Genomic DNA, 22,316 nt, shown 5'->3' on the forward strand with positions numbered 1-22,316 from the left:
GCGCAAGGCTTAAACAATAAATGCTTTCTCACCCAAGATTTGCAGAGAAAAGCTCTACCAAAGTTTAGGATGTTGGAGTTGAATTCATATGGAGAGAAATTAGATCCCAAGGATTACATTGCTCACATTGAGTCGAAAATTTCTCTACTAATTAGAAGAGATGTTCTGAAATATTGGATATTCTTTTAAAACTTTCAAGGAGACAATACTACGGTGATTCTCTCATCCTCCCCGGGGAAATTATACTTCATTAACTTCACTAATGCCCAAAACTTGTTGATTAGCTATCAAACTCTCTTGAATGTTTATAAATACAAAACCAAAGCCAGGAGAGTCGCTCTACAATTTTCACATGATTCTGATAGGAAATACTTGAATATTTCAAGTAAACCTTCACAAAAGATAGAGAAAACAGCAAACAATTCCAGGAAATCTAATGAAAAACTCCAAAAAAACAGTAATTTTACTGCAAAAGGACAAACTAACGGAGACAACGAAAGCAAAGAAATAATTGATCCTCAATTCAAAAGAATTATGGTTCTCTCTCAATCTCTAGACGAATCTAGAGCCCAAGACACCAAGAAGAAATTCTAAGAGAACACAATAATCAAGCATAACCCTAACCCTAAAAAAAAAACATAACCCTAACCCTAATTTCTCCCTCATACTTAAGGCATACAATCAATCATTAAAGCAAAAAGACCCAAAAACCCTTGCCACCCCCTCCTTTGGCTCCAAACTTTGAATTTGAATTTCTAGTGGACCCCACCCAATCCTTCTCTTTCTCTTGCCACCGCACCCCTTTCTCCTGTATATATGAACCGGCCCCTTAGAAGGGGCCGGCTGGACCGGTCCAACATATTCCAATCTAATATTAGTGTAAAACATCTAAAACCCATTGTCACTCAGGTAGAACAACATAAAAGATCACAACTAAATTCAGAAACACATTAGCTTTCTCAATATAAGACAATCTGGAAACGTTCAAATTCTAACTAAAGAAGCAGGGTAAAAACAGACATTAAGTTACAACTACTATCTTCAAATTTAGTCCAATTTTTATCAATTTTGAGCTATATACACAAGATATTAACGAAGCAAAGATAGTTTCATAGTTCAGGCTCATTTCCTAAGAAAAGCAACAGTGGACACGCGAGTACCTTCCACGCCAGCGAACATGATAGACGGATATGTTCTGACATGATCAATGTACTTGAACAAAGAGCCCCAGCTGGCTTCCCCAAGTACCTGGTCATTGGAGCCGAGCCTTTTTCCATTAAAACTTTCCATCTCTTGCAACAGATCATCTTTTGTGTTATTGCATGATGTGATCACCTGCAGTTGTGAGCAAAATTGTATCATGAAATGTCTCATCAATTAATCAGTGGTTGAGTAAATGACTAAGCCTTCGTTTGGGACGGCTTTCTTGCTGCTGCTTAAAGCAGTTTTTTAGTATAAAAATTAAATTTTTTATATACTAGAAAGCTGCTTTAAGAAGCAGCAAGAAAGTCGTCCCAAACGAAACCTAAGTTCGAATATCCCAGCACAAATTTATTTAAATTATAGCACACTGACCAGTATTCCAGAAGGAGCTACCAGTTTGGCAACCGAGTCCCAATACATGAGCCTGTTGATTTTATCAATCAGAAAATAGGAACGAGAAAACATAATAGCTAATGCTATCTAAGGTGTTCAAGAAGATTCAGCAAACCAAGTAATATATATGTGTGTGTGTTATTTTAAATTTGTATCACTTGCTTTATAAGTTTATATAGTATATGTTAGTGAGTTAATCATGGCAGGCCATGGCATGCTTAATTTAAAAAGAGAGATTTTACAATTTCTCATAATTTGAGACAAATTCGAGTTAAACACAAGTCAAAAAAGCCAGTTGGGTTAGAACAAATCAGTCGCAAACATAATATCTACGAAAAGTGTAAAAAACAAGTGGAATTCGAACAAAATAAAATTCGAATGAGCCGAACACGAATGCATATCAAGCTCAGCTCATTTACACCCATATGTGAATGCCAGTGGCAAGTAGAACAGGTTTGTGGTCCACAAATAGCATTGGTTTTATTGCAATGAAAACACCTTTCCTAAAGGGATTTGCCTCTGAAACTTAAAGCTTAACCAAATAGCAACTTTCTACATACCGTAATATGCTGTAATATCCGTGCCATGATAAATTAACACATCCGAAAAGCAATTGAAGTTAAGAGCATCTTTCCCATGTAGCTGGAATGAAATTACCTCTTAACTGGACCATCTGGATGCAAACCGATGGCATCCAAGGTACCCTTGTCCATGACTAGTTGAAATTTTTTGTCCAATTTTGTCTCCAGTACATCATCAACCTGCAAGTACATTATGACCAAACCAATAAATTGCTAGAATGCTCAAAGGAAAGCAGAACCATAGGACAATAATTAAATCGCAATAACAAAATATACTTTTCAGAATCAAGATTAATAACTTAAAATACTTTATGACCAGATATCTTTTTCATAAACCTGCCACTAATATACAAAGGTTTGATTGCAATGGAGTAGTCAAAAATATATTCATATTTCATAATTAACAAGAAAAAAAAAAGACATTGTGGTTAGACTAGATCCATAAAAAAAGAGGGATAATCAGATCACATGGAATTTCACTAATCACATTTATCTTGAAGACTTCCGGGCACAGAATGCATCCAAAGATCAAAATTCTTACTAAAAACCTCAGGAAGAAAAATACACTGAACATCTTGATAACAAGAACTACCATACCAAAAATTTTATATGTGAAAATCCATTGCGAACTGCGAGGTTCCTTGAAAGTTCAATTGCTCCTTCACTATAATCAGTTCCAGTCAAATCGGAAAACCTGGAAATAAAATTTAGCAACTGAAGTTTTTTAGATGAACTGTAACAACAAGAGAAGCATGGTATATATCCAGTGACTGTAAACAACTGAGAAAAATATCACGCCTCCCAAAATAATGTTTAGAGCAGTGAAACTTCAAAATTATTAAGTAGGCATCACGAGGATAGTTTATGAATTTGTAGAATCCACACCTGTCGTTCACAATAAGACGATCAAGAACGAATTAGCACGGATTCCATGGGATGTAAATAATTTGAAAAAAGTTATGTTGTACTTCTGTGGAGGTAGGTATGGTAACACCATAATTTCTGATGCCTTGAGCAAGCGCTCCGCCTTACTAGTCCGCCTACAAACAGAGCTTACGGGGTTGCAAGCTCTTCAAGAACTCTATGCAGCAGATAAATTATAGTATCATGGTGAGAGATAATTATCTTGTGTATGAGAGTTTTTATTGAGCTTATTTTTATGGGATGGGGAAGCTCAGGGGGAAGAGGAGGAGGCTCCCACTCCCACTCCTGTTCCTGAACTTGTTCCTAAAAAAGGGAGAGATTGCTGCAAATTTGAGTTTATGGATTAGACTTTTGATGATAGCAAACATTCATGATTTCCTATGACTTCTTTTCGTACTAACTTTTTAGGAGAGATATAGGGAAATTTCGGATGTGCATCACTCAAATCTTATATATTTAGTAAAATAAAAACATCTATTTACAAAAATAACACCCAAAATTTGAAGAACACAAAAAACTACCAACTCTATTTTCAATAATTTGTTAAATTTTTAAGACAATGAAGCGCTTGATGCAAGGCATGCATGTGAGTCAAACTTATAGCATACAATACAAAGGGCATACTCAAGGTGTTGAATCCGAATTTGTTAGTGGGCAATTGCAAGGCTAGCAAGGTTCCAACAAAGAGAAAAGTATATATATAGAGAGAGGGAATGAAAAAAGAGAGGAATTCTAGAAAGGAGTCTAGGAATTCTATTACCAGCACAAAATGTCCAGAGAAATCATTATAGAAATCACTATGAGTGTGAAAAATAACTCTCTGAAACGGTATTTATGAAATATACAAGACAAGACCATCACAGACATATGGACATGATGGTCAAAACTTTTATGAGTACATGTGGATAGCTTCTAGAAGTGGCTGGAAGGAGTCGCCGATCATGTGGGTAAGATCGCAAACTGACCTATTCATGAAGCCACTGCTTTGGCATGGCATAAGTGAGCTACTAAATTGAACAAGAAAATGTCCCCTTGTGACGGGCAAACGAATCTTTGGCCGAGGCAATTGCCCCTTGGTCTGGGGCGAGTGGCTCTCATGTTAGGGCAAGTAACTCCTCTAACTAGGGTTAGTGGCTCCTCATGGATACAACTTGATTAATCGGTGAGCCCACCCATTCTCCTTGACTTTCCTTGATTCGCACATTGGGGTATACACTAGTTAGTTTATATGATACAATACGAACATGTAAAATTGTAAATGATATCCAACAAGTATTAGAATGTCTAAATTATCATATGGCCTAAATTATTACTAGCAGGAATTTATAGTATTATTATTATGATATTCCCTTTAATATATTATAATTAATCTAAATTTGTAGTATTTATTATTATAATATTTTTTAATTATAATATTCTCATTTATTATATTTTATTTTATTGCTCTCTTTTCTTGCCTATACAAAGGCACAGCCATGTTTGTATTAGAGTGACAATTTATTAAAAAAAGCAACTCTTTTGAACTCTCCATTCTAGCATGGTATCAAAGATGAGGCCTACAATTCTCCCAGAATTCTCTTAAAATCTCCTCATCAATTAGCACTCCTCAAACTTCCAATCTCCATTATCGTGTTCTTACGCTTCTCTTTAATTGCAACTTGCTTGTACTCTACCAACTTCTCCTTCTATGCGATCCTTATCACCATCGTCAACAATTGAAGCATTGGTTCACCTTCTTTATTTCTCACAAATTTGTACATCACTATGATCTACTTCTATTCTCCGGTGATGGCCGCATCAATGTCATTTATCCTTAACATGTCAACCTCTCCATCGACAATCTATTTCAATACTCTCAATGTTATATATCGATACAGACATCAATAGTCTCTATCAATATCTTTATTTAAGGATCTTATTTGTGTCGTCCCTGAAACTGATCTTGTTATCGACTTTTTGTATTTGATTCACACTGTTCTCTTTCAAATATTTGTCATGCCCTTATAACACTCTCAACATATGGGAAATAAAAGCTTTGAACACCTCCCTGTCCACTTTTATTTTTAAACTTAGCATATTCTATGGTACCTTGTGTTTGTAAGGAAGTGTTAATACTTCTAAATAATCATATGCACTAACTATTCATAGTTTGAATATGCATTGTTTCTTATTATAACATTCTAAATCTAAAAAGTACCCTATTTTATTATATTTTTCTTTACTGGTCTCATTTTCATACCAACATATAGGCACATATATGTTGCACTAGAAGAAAATTTAGTAAAATTAGTCCTTTATGGTTCTCTCACTTCAACATGATATTAGCGCCAAGTCCTTCAATTTTTTTATTTTTTTTATATAATCCTTAATATGTCGATGCTTTCTATTAATACTCTTCATTAACATTCTCAAAAACATACTCATCAACACTCCTTATTGATAGCTCCATTCAAGGATATTATTTGTCTTTTAAATTGCAGATCTCATTGTTAACTCTTTGCTTCTGATTTGCAATATCCTCTCTAAAGAATTAATATTAAGGATACTCTTTTTTGTGCCAAATGCATAAGAAGGTTGGATGCCATTCATATGTGTTATGTCAAATAAATCAAGAATATTGATTTTGTCATCAAGAAAGATCATCGGATGGGATGAATGCATGAAACGGGATTAGCTATTTAGCTTGGATAAAAAACAATTCTATTTTCGATGTAATTAAGATCAAAATTCTTAAATCTTATTTCTAATGTATCATTATTTTGTAATTAATTATATTTGTGAGAGCAAATGTCATAAAATGGAAAGTCATGATCTAGGAGGCTCTCAAGAATATTTGCAAGCTTAATCTTTTTTTTTTAATCAAGGAACTAAAAGTACAATAACTGTACTGTAATTTAAATTTTCAAATAAGAAGGGGGTGGCCAAAGAGAGAGGAAAGTGAAATCAATTGAGGAAATCAAGAAAACTACCCAATATTCACTACTTTTTTGTCCTCTTTAGTCTAAGAGTTACCAATTTTACGGGAGAGAATTTATGAGAAGTTTATTTTTTATGGAGCGCTAATCACGATTTGAATGAATGTAGGAAGTTGATGATAAGGATTCCTATGTATGCATTTAGTTGGATTATAAATAGATACTAGAAATTTAGTTGGATTATAAATATAGGATAAGGGGACCTCCATGAAGCAAAATTCAAGTGGAAGAAAATATTAGCCTAGTCAAATCCATAGAAACATTATTTCTTTGATATTAGATAACTTTTAAAAGTTTCATTAGCCTCTGCACCTGAATTTGGATCACAGTCATATCATACAAATTGCATGCAAAAACATCAATATTAACTCATGGTAATTTAAAAAGTTGAATTTGGTAATACCTATCAAGAGCAAATTTTTTTAAAGTTTGCGTGAAATTAGTTTTCAATGTTGCAAGCCTTCCAATGTCTCGATCAATGTTCATGGCAGCTCTAGTGCAAGTGTTCAAATGGAACTAAGATTATAGATCATTGATTGAATAAGATCCCCTCTTCTAATTCACAGGTCTCAACTAAAGATGCTAAAATCACAGAGCAAATTCACTAAATTCCTATGGTAATAGTTATCCCCCAACAAGACTATTAGCATTATGATCCCCTCCAGGGTACTTGCTTCACCAAAGAACCCGATTAGTGATACTTACCATAACCTTATGGTTTTCCATGTTGACTCAGAGCCACTTTAATGAATGGACAAAGGGAATATTAATTGAACTTCTCAAATGGACAAGCATTCATCATACTTCAAACTAATTGCGCAGTGCTTTGACATCCCTTGAATTATTGTAAACATTGTTGGCAGGTATGACGCCTTTTATAAAAAGAAAGTGGATACTGAATAAATTTACCTCATTCACTTGTACCCTCCAAAGTTTTGGCTGGGATGCAAATTTCTAGCCCTGCTCTTCTAACTATAGCATCTATGATTTTTAATGGTTATAAGGTGGCCGAGTAAGACTAGTTAGCTGGTCTATCCTTTGGTCACTCTTAGCAAAATCTATGAGGAATTCCTTTAAATATCCCTCCTTCAATAATTGCTCTAATAAATACCCAATGAGTATGACAATCCTTGATTTTATTATCATGATTATTATCCTTATGATCGAACGTGCTAGGATCCATAATATTCAGGTGAGCCAAAAGTTTTACGAGCCATCAATAGGCTACTGACCTTGAATTGTTGCAACCAACGTCGATAATGGACAATTGAAAGCCTAAAAGGGCTTCAATGAGCCACCAGAATGAGAAGCAAGTAATGTAAAACCCAAAATTTGACGATCGTAGGTGTCGCACGCATTTTTATGCGTCGCAACAAAATTTAAATGAAATTTCAAAGTTAACGGATTTCGACCGAAATCATTATATAAAATTCTACGCAAAATTCTCAACGATTTGATATATATAACTAATAGCTAATTTCGCTTAAATTTGGAATTAAAATTTATATAAATCTCTAAATACCGAAAATACCCCTAGTCATTACTAAAGCGGATATATTTTAAGTGAGGGCAAAATGGTCCTTTTGCAAATCCCTAATCAAACGAAGCTTTAAGGGACTGAATAGAGTTCGGTCCCTTCATTCATTTCGTTTCATCTTGTTCGCCCGAACCAAAGGAGGAGCACACGACGGACGGGAGAGGGGCGGCGGCCCCGACGACTTTTCCGGCGAAGGAATTTGAGGAAAAACGTAGAGGAAGGCTAAAGGAAGACTAAGGTGAGTTTCTAAGCAAAAGATTTATTCTTTTTCTCTAGATTTTTGGAAAAGAAAAAGTTAGGGTTTGGCAAAAACTTCTCTTTTCTTTAGGAGATGTATAGGTAATGATTAGTAGATAAGTTTATGCATGGAACGAGGCTTTTTCTCCAAAATGTGGAGTTGGAAAAATTAGGGTTTTTTCATATAGTTAGATTTTTAAGAAATTTCTTGAGAAGAATTGTTTCAAATGATCATAGGAATGTTTCTAATGTTATAGATTATGGCTTTTCCACAAAAAACAATTTTTAAAATTTTAATTTATTTTAAATCCGAAAATAGAAATTATTTTAAATAATTTTAGGTTAGGGTAAAGGGTTAACTTGGATAAAATATGTAATTAGACTAAAATATGAAATTTTAGAATTTGTTATACTCTTTATGCATTAAATTAGAGAGAGAGAGAGAGGGAGAGAAAGAGAAAGAGAACCTATGAAAATTTTAGAGAAATAAAATAATTAAGTTTTAGATGATTAGTGTTAACCTATGAATATTAAATTAATACTTATATGTGATAATCGTGAAATCAAAAGATGTGTTCGAGCAGAGTAATCAAGTCAAATCATTTAAATCAGAGTACTCATGGTTCATTTATTACAGTAATATATTTGTTTCTCTCAAATTATATGTCTTGAAAGTCTAAGCATTTTTATGAAATTTTTATGGTTATTTTAGATCATGATTATGTTATTCTTATATTATGATTAATCATGTGATTTATATGTTATACTACATGACTTTATCACACAAAGTTCATATGTTATAGAAATGAGATGATATGATTGTTATAGAATACTTGTATGTGCATGCTGAATTTATGGAACTCACCCCCTTATGGTACTAGCTAGAGATGCTGTACTCGCGCACATTAAAATGGTAAAGGTTATGAAAAAGGAAATGGTAAAAGAGTACATTTATGGTACTAGACGGTGGCCCCTGTGATGATTGTACTATATATGAAATGAGAAAGTTACGAATATTGATATTAATATGATGAATGAAAAAATGAATATGAAAACTGAATATGAAGGAAATGAATTTATGTTTTAAGTGTATGTTTAATGATACACGTTTTAGATATCTTGGATCTATTGTTCAGAGTAATGATGAAATAGATGGGGATATTATCAGCAAAATTCAAGTTGGATGGTTGAAGTGGAGGAATGCATCGTACTTGTTATATGATAGAAATGTACCCCTAAAACTTAAGGGAAAATTCTATAAGATGGTAGTGAGGCCTGCAATGCTTTATGGTGCCGAATGTTGGCCTTTAAAAGAGAAGCATAATACTAAGTTAAGTGTGGCAGAGATGAGGATGCTCAGGTGGATGAGTGGCTTTACCCTTAGAGATAGGATACGAAATGAGCATATACATGAAAAGGTTGCAGTAGCTCCAGTAGAAGATAAGATTAGAGAAAGTCGCCTTAGATGGTTTGGTCACATAAAACGGCGGCCTTACGATGACCCGGTTAGGAGAGTAGAGGTATTAGATTTGACTTATGTTAAGAAAGGTAGGGGTAGACCTAAAAAGACTGGTTAGAAAATATTAGGAATGACCTTTCTTTATTAGATTTAAATGAGAATTTGACTTTTAATATGACACAATGGAGAAAAAGGATTCATGTAGCCGACCCCACGTAGTGGGATAAAGGCTTGATGTTGTTGTTGTTGTTATAAGAAGTAAAAAATTTATAATATGTTTTAATGAAATGTGACATCTAGCATATTACTCATTTTGTCTTGAATTACTGTAGTTTAGAATCATGTTTTACTTACTAAGTGTTGACTTATTGATAATTGTTAACATTTTTCATGTTTAATTATTTTAAATCATCATGAGTAGAAGGGGTGAAAACGTGTATCGTAGGAGAGGCGCGCCTGAAGAAAGGTAACTATATGAATCTTAATGATTTTATGTTTATGAGTTTCTGAATTAAATGTTTTAGTGGCTCTTTCAAATATTATGATGATATATTAGATATTGGATATTTTAGTCTACCGTCCGACCTTCGTTCCCACCTCGTTTATACGAGCTTACCGGACCGGGTCGTGACAAGTATCTCATCATTACAAACTTTTTCGAGTGTCCATGTATATAACGAGAGCCAATGGAGCGTTCGTTGCAATGCACTTAGCTTCTAATGTCAATCATGCCTGATTCTCGTGATAATGAGGCCTTGGAACCTTAGTAAATTCTTTAGTGTTAATATATTTGCTTGCCTTCTAAGATAGTTCTGAAATTGTTTCATGCATATTCTTCCCAACTGTATATTTGAATCGTACACCATGGAGTCTTTAAACTAGTGCCAATTTAGTGTATAAGGGATCGAGATCTGATGACTCAAAAATTTCTTGCATAAACAAGATCATGAATGCCTAAGATATCCTTTTTCACCCTATTTAAGCAAAAAAGGGTGCGATAACTTTTTCTTTAATTTATGGAGCTTGAGAATTGAGCAAGGACCTGCTTTTGAAACTCCTTGTGATATGTGATTAAGGATAGAATTTTGACAAACATCTGCGGCATCCTTTAAGGTCATGAGTTGGATTCCTCACTTGATTTGGTCAAAGATTGCAAACCCCAATAAGTTTTCTAATGGGTTAATTAGGTTTTTATACAAATTTAAGGGGCTATAAACTAAGAGGGAAGTGGTTTCCCACTAGGAAGAAAAGTGCAAGAATGAGATATTTCATCTACGAGAGAGTGCAGGAATGAGATACTTCTTCTAGTAGAGGGCATTCCACATGGTTGTGGACATTTGATCCGTTAGGTTGGTTGTTTAGTGTTAAGCGTGTCATTTCCCCAACCTTTTAGATGTTAAAAATAGCAAGCTTTGCACATGGAGAGGCATTGGATGCCCAATCGGTGTTGAAGGTTGCCATCATTCCCATCATGGCATAGAGCTTAAGGTTCAATTCATTGAACTGAGCCTAAGTCACAAACTCAACTGCAATTGATATCGCATCAATTGTCCCTTACTAATGATGTTCCTCTTAAAGCACAAAAGCCAACCATATCCTCTTACTAATCGGCTCTCAAAGTGTCATCGCTCAACTAGAGCACCAAAAAGGATGTTATCTAAATTTGGGTAGGAGTTAATAACGAAAGTCATTGTTTATGTACATAGGAAAATAACAGTCAGATAATTCAACGAGTAAGATGCTGTTGATATTGAGGGAAAGAGCAACAGAGAATAAATAAAGTTTTCTTTGAAAGTGGAGTTACAAAACCCCAAGAGATGTTCCCTATGTGCCTAAAAATCAAAATTTCCTATAATGAGGTTCTAGGATTAAACTTGCTTGTAGTTCACACCCCTAATGGCTTACATTTTCTTATATTCACCATTTAAATGGGACCTCCTTCACATAGAAGGATGTTCTCCCTTCATGAAAGGAGTATGAGATCAGCTACTTCAGCACTTGTATTGATAATTCAAAGATGATATGATTGCACTCTTTCAGTATAGATAGATGCCACATATTTGATATTTAATTTTTATGCATTGCATCACCCTTGAGATTTCATATCAAGGATGTTTTCTGACAAAGGAGGCATTCTCCTGAAATTGTTGGCAACGCCTTGTATAATGGAGATGACTTTTAGCATGTAGATAATTGCATATATATATAAGGATGGCATGTCTCTTCTATCAACCAGCACCATATCTAATTATTAGCATTGATTTGCTTGACTAGTGTAGGGCTAAGCATTCAGAATTTGCAATAAGAGATTGGTTGAGTAGTAGTGTTGTTAGTTGTCTTGGCCGCCAATTGATTCGGTCTCACTTAGTCGGCTCCGTACAACATTTGGGCGTAGTCACCCAGGACATTCTCGGTGAACCCTTCTTGGGCATTAACTCAGCTAAGTAATGGTGTAGGCAGGATTATAAAAAACTGTGTCAAGCAAATCCTCTCAAGTCTGCTTTGAAACTAGTTTTTATATGGTCTCCTTTCAAACATATTATGCCTTATTTGAGTTTAACCAAGTTGAACACACTTATACCTAGTGCATTCTATCCAACTTGAATAATTTGGTATGACGATATGTGCCAGTCATCCACAAATGCAACCTTATTGACTAGAGTGAGTAATATACCGACTGCTTGCTAACTTAAGAGAGAAATCGAGGACTTGATTTTGGCTAGCTACTTAATCGTAGACAACTAAGGATCAGTAAATCAATTGAACTGAACTTTATGATATTCAAGCATTAATGTCAAAGTAGCATTCAATATTAGGAGGATACTTAGTGATCAGCTATATAGCACTTGACCATACAAGTTTACAATCTGATGTAGTTGGCTATGAGGATGGCTCTTATCTTACCTAGTGAGGGAGCTATTTTTGTCAATCTCCCTATCTTAAACACAAAAAAGCATGAAAAGTTCAGGAACATCCATTGTTGAAGTTTTTAATTAAATAATACTCCTACAGACATTGTTGGCAACTATTATATGAGAGTACTTGGAAACATTTGTAAGATTCAGATTGTTTCATAGGTTGCTCTTAGACCATATGGTGGGTATCCAATGATCAAGAAAAAAAAGAGTGTGGCTAAACCAAGGTTTTAAAAATCAAATTGAGACAGCTGGTTTGATTGGTTCAACTGTGGATCGATTATATGGCTGGTCTAGTCCATCTTAAAAATCGACTTTGCATCGAACCAAAATAAACCGTCAAAATTGCAATTCAACAGATGAATGGGCCGATTCAATTGTTGAATTACTTAAATAATTAAATAAATTAATTTAATATACTCAGGATAAAATATTAAATTTAACATATTTTAATTTTTAAAAATGTATTAAATTCCTATAATAATTGTTTGCCAAAAAAACAACAACCAAGCATTCCATCTCCCTATACGAGTTTCTAAAACATGCAAACCCAAAAAGTCATATAAACAATGCTAATAAAAGTTCCAAAGTGAAATGGGACTAAACAAATAAATTAAAATTATCATGTTCATAACATATACACCAAATATTATCAAACTGATTTTTAATTAATATATTATAATGCGAATAATACTTATTTATTTGTTAATAATATTTAATTAATTTATTTATTTATACACTATAAAAGGTAATTTTTTATCTATTTACTAATAATAAATGATCTAATATGAATGATTTATAGATGTAAATTTATAATGTTAATTTAAATATATGTGTGTGTGTAAATTATATTTAAACTTATCATATAAGTTTAAAATAATTTAGATTATATGATAACTAAATTTATATTAAATGAGAATTTGATTCTTAACAGGACACAATGGAGAAAAAGGTTTCATGTAGCCAACTCCACGGAGTGGCATAAAGGCTTGATGTTGTTGCTGTATAAATCAAATTTAAAAATTTAAGGCATTTAAATTTAAATTTTTATATGATATTATTTGTGTATGAATTATGTTTATTTTTTAGTAATAAATGAAATCACTGCATGATTATTATATTATTATTGTCATTTAAATTTTATTTAAATAATTTTAATATTTATCACATCATCCAATCCAACACCAATAGAATTTAACTTGAAAATCTTCTTTCTTCCTATTCTATGTTCGGTCTGGTCTTCATAACCTTGGACTAAACTCCAATGAAACATTAGACGGGTTTAAGGTGGCTAAGGCTTCCTGAAGAAAATCAAAGAATGATAAGCAAATCCATAGATTAGTCACGGCTAATCATACAAAAGCAAAAGCCCATAAATAATAGTTCAAAATATACTATATGTACCACCAATGAAAGTAATCGAGATAACAAGAATTCAAAATTTTTTACAGGCTGAGGTTGTAATTTTAGGTATGTTCCAATGGCCAATTCATGCAAAATCAAAAGCCCATGGCTAAGCAGCAATGACAAAATAAAGTATCTAAGAACGTAATTAAATCCTTTCCTAATGAGCATGGAAGGATGGGAAATAGGTTAGCACGGAAAAGAAAATAGTTACATTGGATAATATAAGTGAATATCATCTATACTTATGTTATACACGTGGAGTAGAGCCAGACCATCAAGTATGTTGACTTACGTACTATAAAACTATTTTTTAAGGGAATCAGTCTAAGAAAAGTATTTTTTGATCTTCATCCTTAATACACTTCACTCCATATATACTATAAAACTATTTTTTAAGGGAATCAGACTTGATTCTAATAAGAACTTGCATATATTGTAATGCTAAAATCTTAATAATTCCTCATTGGACGATTAACACCCCCCACCTACTTGGATCTTCCTTATATAATATATTTAATTTTTAGCTTAAGAAAAATAAATGTTTCATAAGAAATATGGGTTCTAAAACTCAAATGAAACCGCAGTACAATATTGCTCAAACCATTAGTATGAAACTCAACTACTTGATCCCAGCATCAAATCTGAAAAACTTGTAAAACATTGGTTTCTCAGCAAATAAAAATAAACTTCATACTAATGTATTTATTTTCTTAGAGAAAAAAAAATCATTAAAAGATAATGGTTTTTTGCACATAACAATGATGCTTAGCAGCCAATGGCACAAAAGCAAGAAAGCCTGGACCAGGTTAAAAAGTGGTGGCATAATTTAACATAAACGAATTTTTCATTTAAAGAAACTAATTTTCAAAATAGCCATCGTCAAGCATATTAGAGCCAGCCGAACTTTCTTTCTCTATATTAATCATATAAATGTTTTCTCTTTCTTTTCATTTCCTACAAAACCGAAAAGCTAATTTACTGGCTTGCTTACAAGGCAGGAAACAAAAGGAGAAAAAAAATTTTAATCAGTAAAAAAGGAGGGCTAAACTTCTCCCTTTAAAATATTTGTGATTTTTTTGTCATGTAAAGAAAGGAGCAGGATGGAATTTTATAAGTTGAACAATCAGGATCTGTGACGTACCCAATCTTTGCAAGCTCTTGTAGAAGCAAACCATTCCCAGTTCCAATGTCCAATACACTCCAACAAGACAAACGATTAGAGATATCATCTGATGCATATTTACCATTGTTATCAACTGCAATCCGATATTGGGGCAAGTTAAGACACAAGCTTTTGGTCCATGCCACAACAGTGTCCATGACTTCAGCTCCAAACCTACAGAGAATGACAATGTTAATAGACTGCTGAGTTTTGTACTTACATTCCCCCTGAAAAAGATTTTAGAAAATGAAAGTATGGATAAGATGCATGCTTTTAGCTAGAAGCCAACAAAGATCTTCACCAGCAAACATGTTCAGTGGAAAAAAGCAATAAGCTATTTGTATGTTCATTTAAGCTAATAACACTCACTTTAACACAAAAAAGTCAAAGACAAGACAGGAGCAAATTGAATAGACGTCAAAAAAAAAAAAAAACTGCAGCTGACAATTTACATAAATAATGTGAATAATGGAGTAAGCAGAAAATCCACCTCACCCCCACCTACCCACTCAAGATATCGTGAGTTACCACCTTCTCTCTAATAGATTTGACTTTGAAAAGTAAACAAAAAGAACAAAAAATGCCTTGCTTGGTAATTTCCTCAGTAAAACTCTTTCCATAGTGTGAGTTACCCACCATACTTCACCAGCGTGGCCATGTTCATGAAAATTTGCAAGATCATCTGCATAAGAAGCATCCCAATAACTTTGTAAGCCAAGCATTGATGGCTCGTCCTCATTCACATCTGGCTCATCCTTATCTGAACTGCATCAACCATTGCAAACAATAAACAATTGCTACAATATTCTAAATAAATCTAACAAATGATTTATTAAAAGTAGAGGTGCTTTGAACTAACAAGAATCTAAATAGTAATTTTAGGAGTGTCAAAGTTAGCATAGCTTATAATAATAGCCATCATCAGAACAACTATACAAGAGAATATCAATTAAACAAGAATGTTCAGAATCCCCTCAAAATGGATATTGTCCAATTTTAATATAAAAAATTAACTATAAATAATTAAATCTTCTTTATCCTTTCACAATTCTAATTTGCTAGAGAAGTTGTGCTGTAAAAAAACAAAATGTGCCTCATGCAAAGAATTTATTTTAAATATGGCATACTTGTTGTATGCAATAAACAATATAGTAAAAACGTAAGGATTGTTTGCTAGTTTCCAGCTGATATTTAATCCATCAAAAATTTACAGGTTGTGTAAAATATTTTTTAATTGTGGTTGGAGAAATAGAACAGTGACGACACAACTGGAAGCTAATCTTATGCAATGCAAGACATGAATAACAAAGGGGTTCAATTTTGATAGTCAAGCATCTATGTTATGGTCCTTAAAGTTGGACAGAAGGAAATAGTTCTAAATAGGAAGTTATGGTTCTTCTTACTATATTAACAATCTGTTTCAATCAATCCCTTAGGATGATTATGAATGAGCTCCTTGACATAATCTTGACACCAAACTATACACAGCTTCTCCAAATGATACTATGATCAAAATATTAAATATTGTGGAGCTTCTTCAAACTATTTTCTGAACAACCCCAAAGCTTCAACTTATAAAATGCTTGGTTCAGAACCATCCCAATAAAATTTTAAAAGCCATTCTCTTAGTTTCGCAAACCAATTCTAACATCTATTAATTTGAAACAAACCACTTCAACTAAAATCAGTTCAATCACCTAGTTCGAGTTAGTAAACAACAACAATGGGATGAGTCATATGATAAAAATGTTTGTTAAAAAAAAAAGACCGCTGCTTCTAAACATGGAACTGGTACAAATCTAATCAACAAAATGTCAAACTAAACTGAAGGAGAACAAGAGATTGATAATACAATCAGAACAATAAAATTTATTAATTTTTCATTTCAAAGAGTATATAAACTATGATGCACCGACACTTCTCCTCAAAGAATCATGTAGTCCCACACGTATCGAATGCGACATGCGTCTAACACATCTTCAATACATATCGGTCACATAAAAAATGTGTCCGATAAAAAAATATAAAAATAAATTGGACACGTATCCAACATGCATGTCTAAAATATTTTATGAAATTTTTTATAAATATAATTTATTGTCACAAATTTTTATTTATAAAAATGAAAATTTAATTTCTTATTTCCACTCTAAAGCCTCAAATTAATTGTCTGCACTCAATACCGCATTTCCTAAACAATCTCAATTTCTTTTATTTTTTTATTTTTTTAAGTAGAGCATAGTAGGACTATGATCTATGAGTTCAACATGATTGGGTGGATAAAGAATAAACCAAGGTCTCATTGCAAAAAGAAGAACACAAGTTTTACAACTCCATTCAAAGGGAAGTTGGAACATGACAAGGAAAACTTAAAACTTCTGCCATATGTTAACTAGAAAGTAAGACGATAGACTCATCCTTACAGATCCTACACACTCAAACCTGGGGGAAGAGATTGCTTGAGCTTATCAGCCTTCTCAAAGTCAAACACACACAAAGTGTAAAGATACCTTGAGCATCTAAACTTGAACTTCACAAGCTGCCACTACAACACTCGAAGCCAGCTCAATATCGACTTCCAATACCATCACAACATAAGCATTTCAAAATCATCTTAAAATCAAAGTCTGACGTTGTGTTGACATTGACGCTCGACACCAGCAATTTCTAAACTCACAATCATGCCCTCATTCAATCTTGACATCTCATATATCTAATATTGTTTTAAAATTCACAACCAATGATATCTCGAGATTGAAGACTGACGCCATCTTGACATTAATGCCTGAAGATCATTACACACAACGATGCCCGACTGTCAAGAGCATTGTCGTATCCCCTCTCAATGCCTAACATGACATTGATTGCCGACTCTCGATGTCCTAATACTAATCATTTTAAGCACAAAAAATAGTTAAATTACTTGTTATTTTTAAATTATTCTTAATATTTTGCTTATTTAATTTTAATACACTATTTTTAATACATAAAAATTATAATACAATATCCAACTCATGTCCATATCCTATATTTTCAATAATTGACATGTCTCGTGTCCGTTTCATGTCCATGTCATCGTTTCCATGTCTGTGCATCATAGCATATACATTGTGATTAAAGAGAAGGTCCCACAAAACAGCACACTTTAACTTAGTGAAGGAAATAACCAACAGGGAGTTTAGCGAAAACAGATTTTTTAATCAATGCAGTCTGTCATATGATAGACACAGCATGCAACCAGCATTCTGCACGGACATGCAATAGTAATTCTAGCACAGACAAGTATTTCTCCATCCAATAACCACCTAGACTAACATAACCCAGAACGCCCAAATGTTGCTATATCAGAAAAAAAACATCTAAAGTGATACAGACCATATTTAATTCTAACAGTCGTGTCGGCATTAAAAAATAGCTTCCTAACCGAACATTTGAATGTGTTCGAACATGAACAACCCTCTAAACCCCTAACGAAGCCAAATACAATCGAACTTCTCCAGCTTCTACGTGCCCTAAAAATTTGTGAGAAACCTAGCAAACCCTAGATAGATATGACCAATTAATCCGAAGGAAATCAAACGAAAACAAAGAAAGAGACCTGTAATCGGAAGCAGCTTGAAAGTTTCCACTGGAGAGGACTTCAGCGGCATCAACGTGGCGTTGATCGTCGTCAAGCGTGCTCCCGTACTCACTCTTTATTGACCATGAATCTGCAGCCACCGAGCGATCGTCGTCCGAGATCAGATCCGCCGGAGCCTGTGCCCGCGGTTGGGGTAAATCCGAATCATCCGGAGGCCACCTTAACCCCGCCATTGATAGCTGCAAGCGATTGGAGTGCCGGAAGCTGGAATGCCTATCGCTTTCTTTTTACCCTGGCTACTTCCCTTCTTTGTCGACGTCTCAATTGTCGTTGGAGGCTTTGAACACGATAATCGTTTGTTATGTTTGGTCCACTTTTTTGACTATAACAGTTATATAAATAATAACAATATTTAAAAAAAAAAACATTACATTAATTTAATGTCATATTATTTGTAATATTCAATAATAATTTTTAAATAAAAATTTTACTTTGTCTTAACAGATTTATTTGTCATGATTTAACATTATAAAATTTATTATCTGTACAACTTAAAAAAATAGAAATATAATGTAAGAAATTCAAGTTATTGGACACTAATTTTGGAGGTCTTTCTAATTTATGGGATTTATATTTTTTAATTCTATGAGGCATTATACTCATCATTTATATAAAGAATTTAAAAGATAAAGGAATGTATTAATTTTTCTTCTATAGTCGGATCTGATATTTTCTCTTTCTTTTCATCTGATTCATTATTTTGAACTATAACAATAAATGGGTTTTTTTTTATTTTATTTTCAACAATATTAGACATAGATTGCAATTTCTCATTGCATCTACAACCTTTAATATTGGCTTATTTGTAAAAAAATAATGACTCGACTATATTAGCAGGCAGGGAGGAACCGATCTTAGTATTTAAGGAGGGTAAATTTATAGTATATATAAAAGATAAAAATCAAAACAAATTCTTATATTGCATTATAATTGTTATATATCAAAATTATAAGTTTTTCATTCTATTTTGTATTTTCTGACAAAAAGAAAGAACTAAAGAAGATGCTTCTACAGCTACGAACATGCAAGACGGACATGATGACTATAATTATGAACGACAACGACCGTGGACGCATAAGTGGTAGTTGGTCACCGGCAACCAAGAGGGGAGAGGCGAAGAGCTACTTACAGCACGAAGAAGAGAAAGAGGGAACCGGGAGGAAATCACGAGTGCTGACTGCGGAATGCGGCTCTTTCACTCGTATGGGGTGATTAGGACAAAAGATGAGAATTAGGGGGGGGGGGGGGGGGAAACCCCCGAAGCAATCCCCCGAAAAAAAAAAAAATCGATTATATGATTATTTAGGTAATTTGTCCCCCTTCATTCTATTTTTCGGTTATATGAAAATTACATAACAAACTATTTTAAAAGCTAAAACTTACAATGTGGTTCATCATAGAGTACATAAAAGTTAAAACCCACATAATAGTTTATTTTAAATTTAAAAACTATGGACCATCCAACCATCTTTGTTCGTCAACTACAGTCCCTCCGATTAGAGTTACCAGACTACTGTCTCTCCAACCTCCATCGCCCACTATGGTCTTCCCAACCAAATGAACATGACAATGTTCTCTTTAGAATAACTCTCATATCATTCAATTTTTTTCAACCCCAATATCTAATATGTTCTATATTTTTTATATTGACCAACATCCCCCCCCCCCCCTAAGGAAGGAGAAATTATTGTGTACGCAATCCGAACGTGTGCGTACACACTGCTTATTTTGTTGCGTATTTTTTGAGAAATAATTTTTTCGTGGCAAATAATTAGCAAATAAATAATACTCACTAACTAAGGAAGGACATCATTTTTAATAAGCAATAAATACTAGCTGATCATTTTCAACTTGACAAAGCCCCATAATTTCTCCATTTTTAAGGTTTTCCACATACAAATTCTGATATATTTATGACTCTTGCACCCTTTTTTTTATTTGTATGTGTTGGATTTTCGTTCAAAGCTAATATATTAATCTCTTAATATCTATTGTTGCGAATGTTCCACGATGCAAAAAATAATTATTAAAAAGCTAAGAACAAACAAAAATAATGTTTTGAAATAGAATATTATTTTTATTTCCCCCCAAAAAGTTGGTTATTAAAATGAAAAAAGTGAACCAAACATTAAAAGACTTGCAAGCAACCTTTAAAGCTACACGTAAAGCCAAGAGAGAGAGAGAGGGAAGGAAAACGGCCAAAGTGAGAATTTTTTTTTTTTTTTTTACGAGGAAGCACTGACCAAAGGTCAGTGAAAAACTCAGTCGACTTAGCATGCAACTCACATCAATTTACATGGGTCAATACTGAGATTTGGGAGTATATCAATAACAATGTGATATATATACAAAATTAATAAATAAAATAAAATAAATTCATTTGGTCAGTGAGAGCACCTGCCCCCATCATAGCTCTGCCACTACCTGAGAGCGTGAGCCCCCACTAACCCATTACATAACAATTAAAAATAACAAAACAATTAATTTTAAAAGCTAAAACTTATAATGAGACCTAAAATAGTTGATTTTTGTAGAAATAAAGGAAAACGAAGAACAGATACAAGAAACAGAAAGATGTAAAAGTATTATTAATTCACCTATGCGTACAGAAACAATACAGAGATACTTATAGACCTACAAGGTAGCTAAAGGTGTAAGCAGTCAATAGTATGCTGACACCTGTACAAACGAATACAAAAGGCTATACAAAGTTACTGTTTATTTGTCTGTTCTAATATGCTCGGGCAAATTGATGGGTCTTGGCTGACCGTCAATTTGAGTCTGAGGTGTTGAAAACGAGGAGTAGACAAAGATTTGGTGAAAATGTCAGCAGTTTGGTCGATGGTACTGATTGGATGTAGTCGGATATTATTATTCTGAATTTGATCTCGTAGGAACTTTTGATCAATCTCAATGTGCTTTGTGCGCGAGTGGAACATAGGATTGTTGGCAAGTGCTATTGTCGCAATATAGTTCCGTCGGGTAGTCTTGAGCAATCCCGAAATCTGTAAGTAATCTTCTTAGCCAAATGATGGCCACTGTTAATGCCGCAAGAGCCCAATATTCTGACTCAGTAGAGGAGCGAGACACAGTCCGTTGCTTTTTAACTGTCCAAGAGATGAGCATGTCGCCCAAAAATGAGCAATAGCCAGATGTAAATCGTCGTGTGAGTGGATCGCCGGCCCAATCTGCATCTGAAAAGGATTTGAGAATCAAGTTAGTTTTGGTGATAGGTAATCTAAAATTTAAAGTACCTTTGATATATCGGAGTAGTCGCTTGAGCATGTAAATATGGAGCGGTTGAGGATCATGCATGTGTTGAGATAACATGTTAACACTGAAGGCGATGTCCGGCCTAGTTAGTGTTAGGTACTGAAGCGAACCCGTTATACGCCGATACAGGGCTGGGTCAGCAAGAAAGGGCTCGATATTGAAGGTAGTGGGAGGCTTCGTGCACATTGGATTAGCAACAGGATTGTACCTGGTCAGATTAGCTAAGTTAATAATAGATAACGCATACTTAGCTTGGGAGAGAAAGTAGGTGTTACTGAGTTTTTGAATCTTTATGCCCAAGAATTCTGTAGCTTGCCCGAGATGCTTCATTGCAAACTCAGTGCTGAGTTTATTGAGAATGGAGCGAATGCAATCTTCGTTGTTGCCAGTAATCAAGATGTCGTCGACGTAAATGAGCAATAAAATTTGAATCGTATCTTGCCGGTATATCATGAGAGATGGGTCGGCCTGATTATGCGAGAATCCAATAGAAACAATAAATGAGGTAAATGTGTTATACCATTGTCTCGGAGCTTGTTTCAAGCTGTAAATGGCTTTATTTAAACGATAGACATGTTTTGGAGAGCGGTATCTTGAAATCCTTTAGGTT

General features: G+C 33.9%; 1 protein-coding gene across 2 annotated transcripts; it reads right to left on the bottom strand.

Annotated features, from left to right (window-relative positions):
- Positions 1–927: 927 nt before the first annotated feature.
- LOC110100506 (EEF1A lysine methyltransferase 2) lies at positions 928–18,734 on the bottom strand. 2 transcript variants are annotated; one of them, XM_020828035.2, is made up of 7 exons: positions 18,392–18,734; positions 15,430–15,558; positions 14,773–14,967; positions 2,775–2,871; positions 2,254–2,357; positions 1,576–1,627; positions 928–1,335 (listed from the first exon to the last, which is right to left on the bottom strand). In XM_020828035.2, the coding sequence occupies exons 1-7, from the start codon at positions 18,604–18,606 to the stop codon at positions 1,123–1,125; spliced, it is 1,005 nt and encodes a 334-aa protein (XP_020683694.1). In that variant the 5' UTR covers positions 18,607–18,734; the 3' UTR covers positions 928–1,122. The 2 variants fall into 2 exon arrangements, with proteins under 2 accessions (XP_020683694.1, XP_028549575.1); XM_028693742.1 differs by having other exon boundaries at positions 15,430–15,553; positions 18,392–18,580.
- Between the last annotated feature and the right edge of the window lie 3,582 nt (positions 18,735–22,316).

Source organism: Dendrobium catenatum, unplaced genomic scaffold (genome assembly GCF_001605985.2).
Source record: "Dendrobium catenatum unplaced genomic scaffold, ASM160598v2 fragScaff_scaffold_353, whole genome shotgun sequence".
Classification (NCBI taxonomy): Eukaryota; Viridiplantae; Streptophyta; class Magnoliopsida; order Asparagales; family Orchidaceae; genus Dendrobium; species Dendrobium catenatum.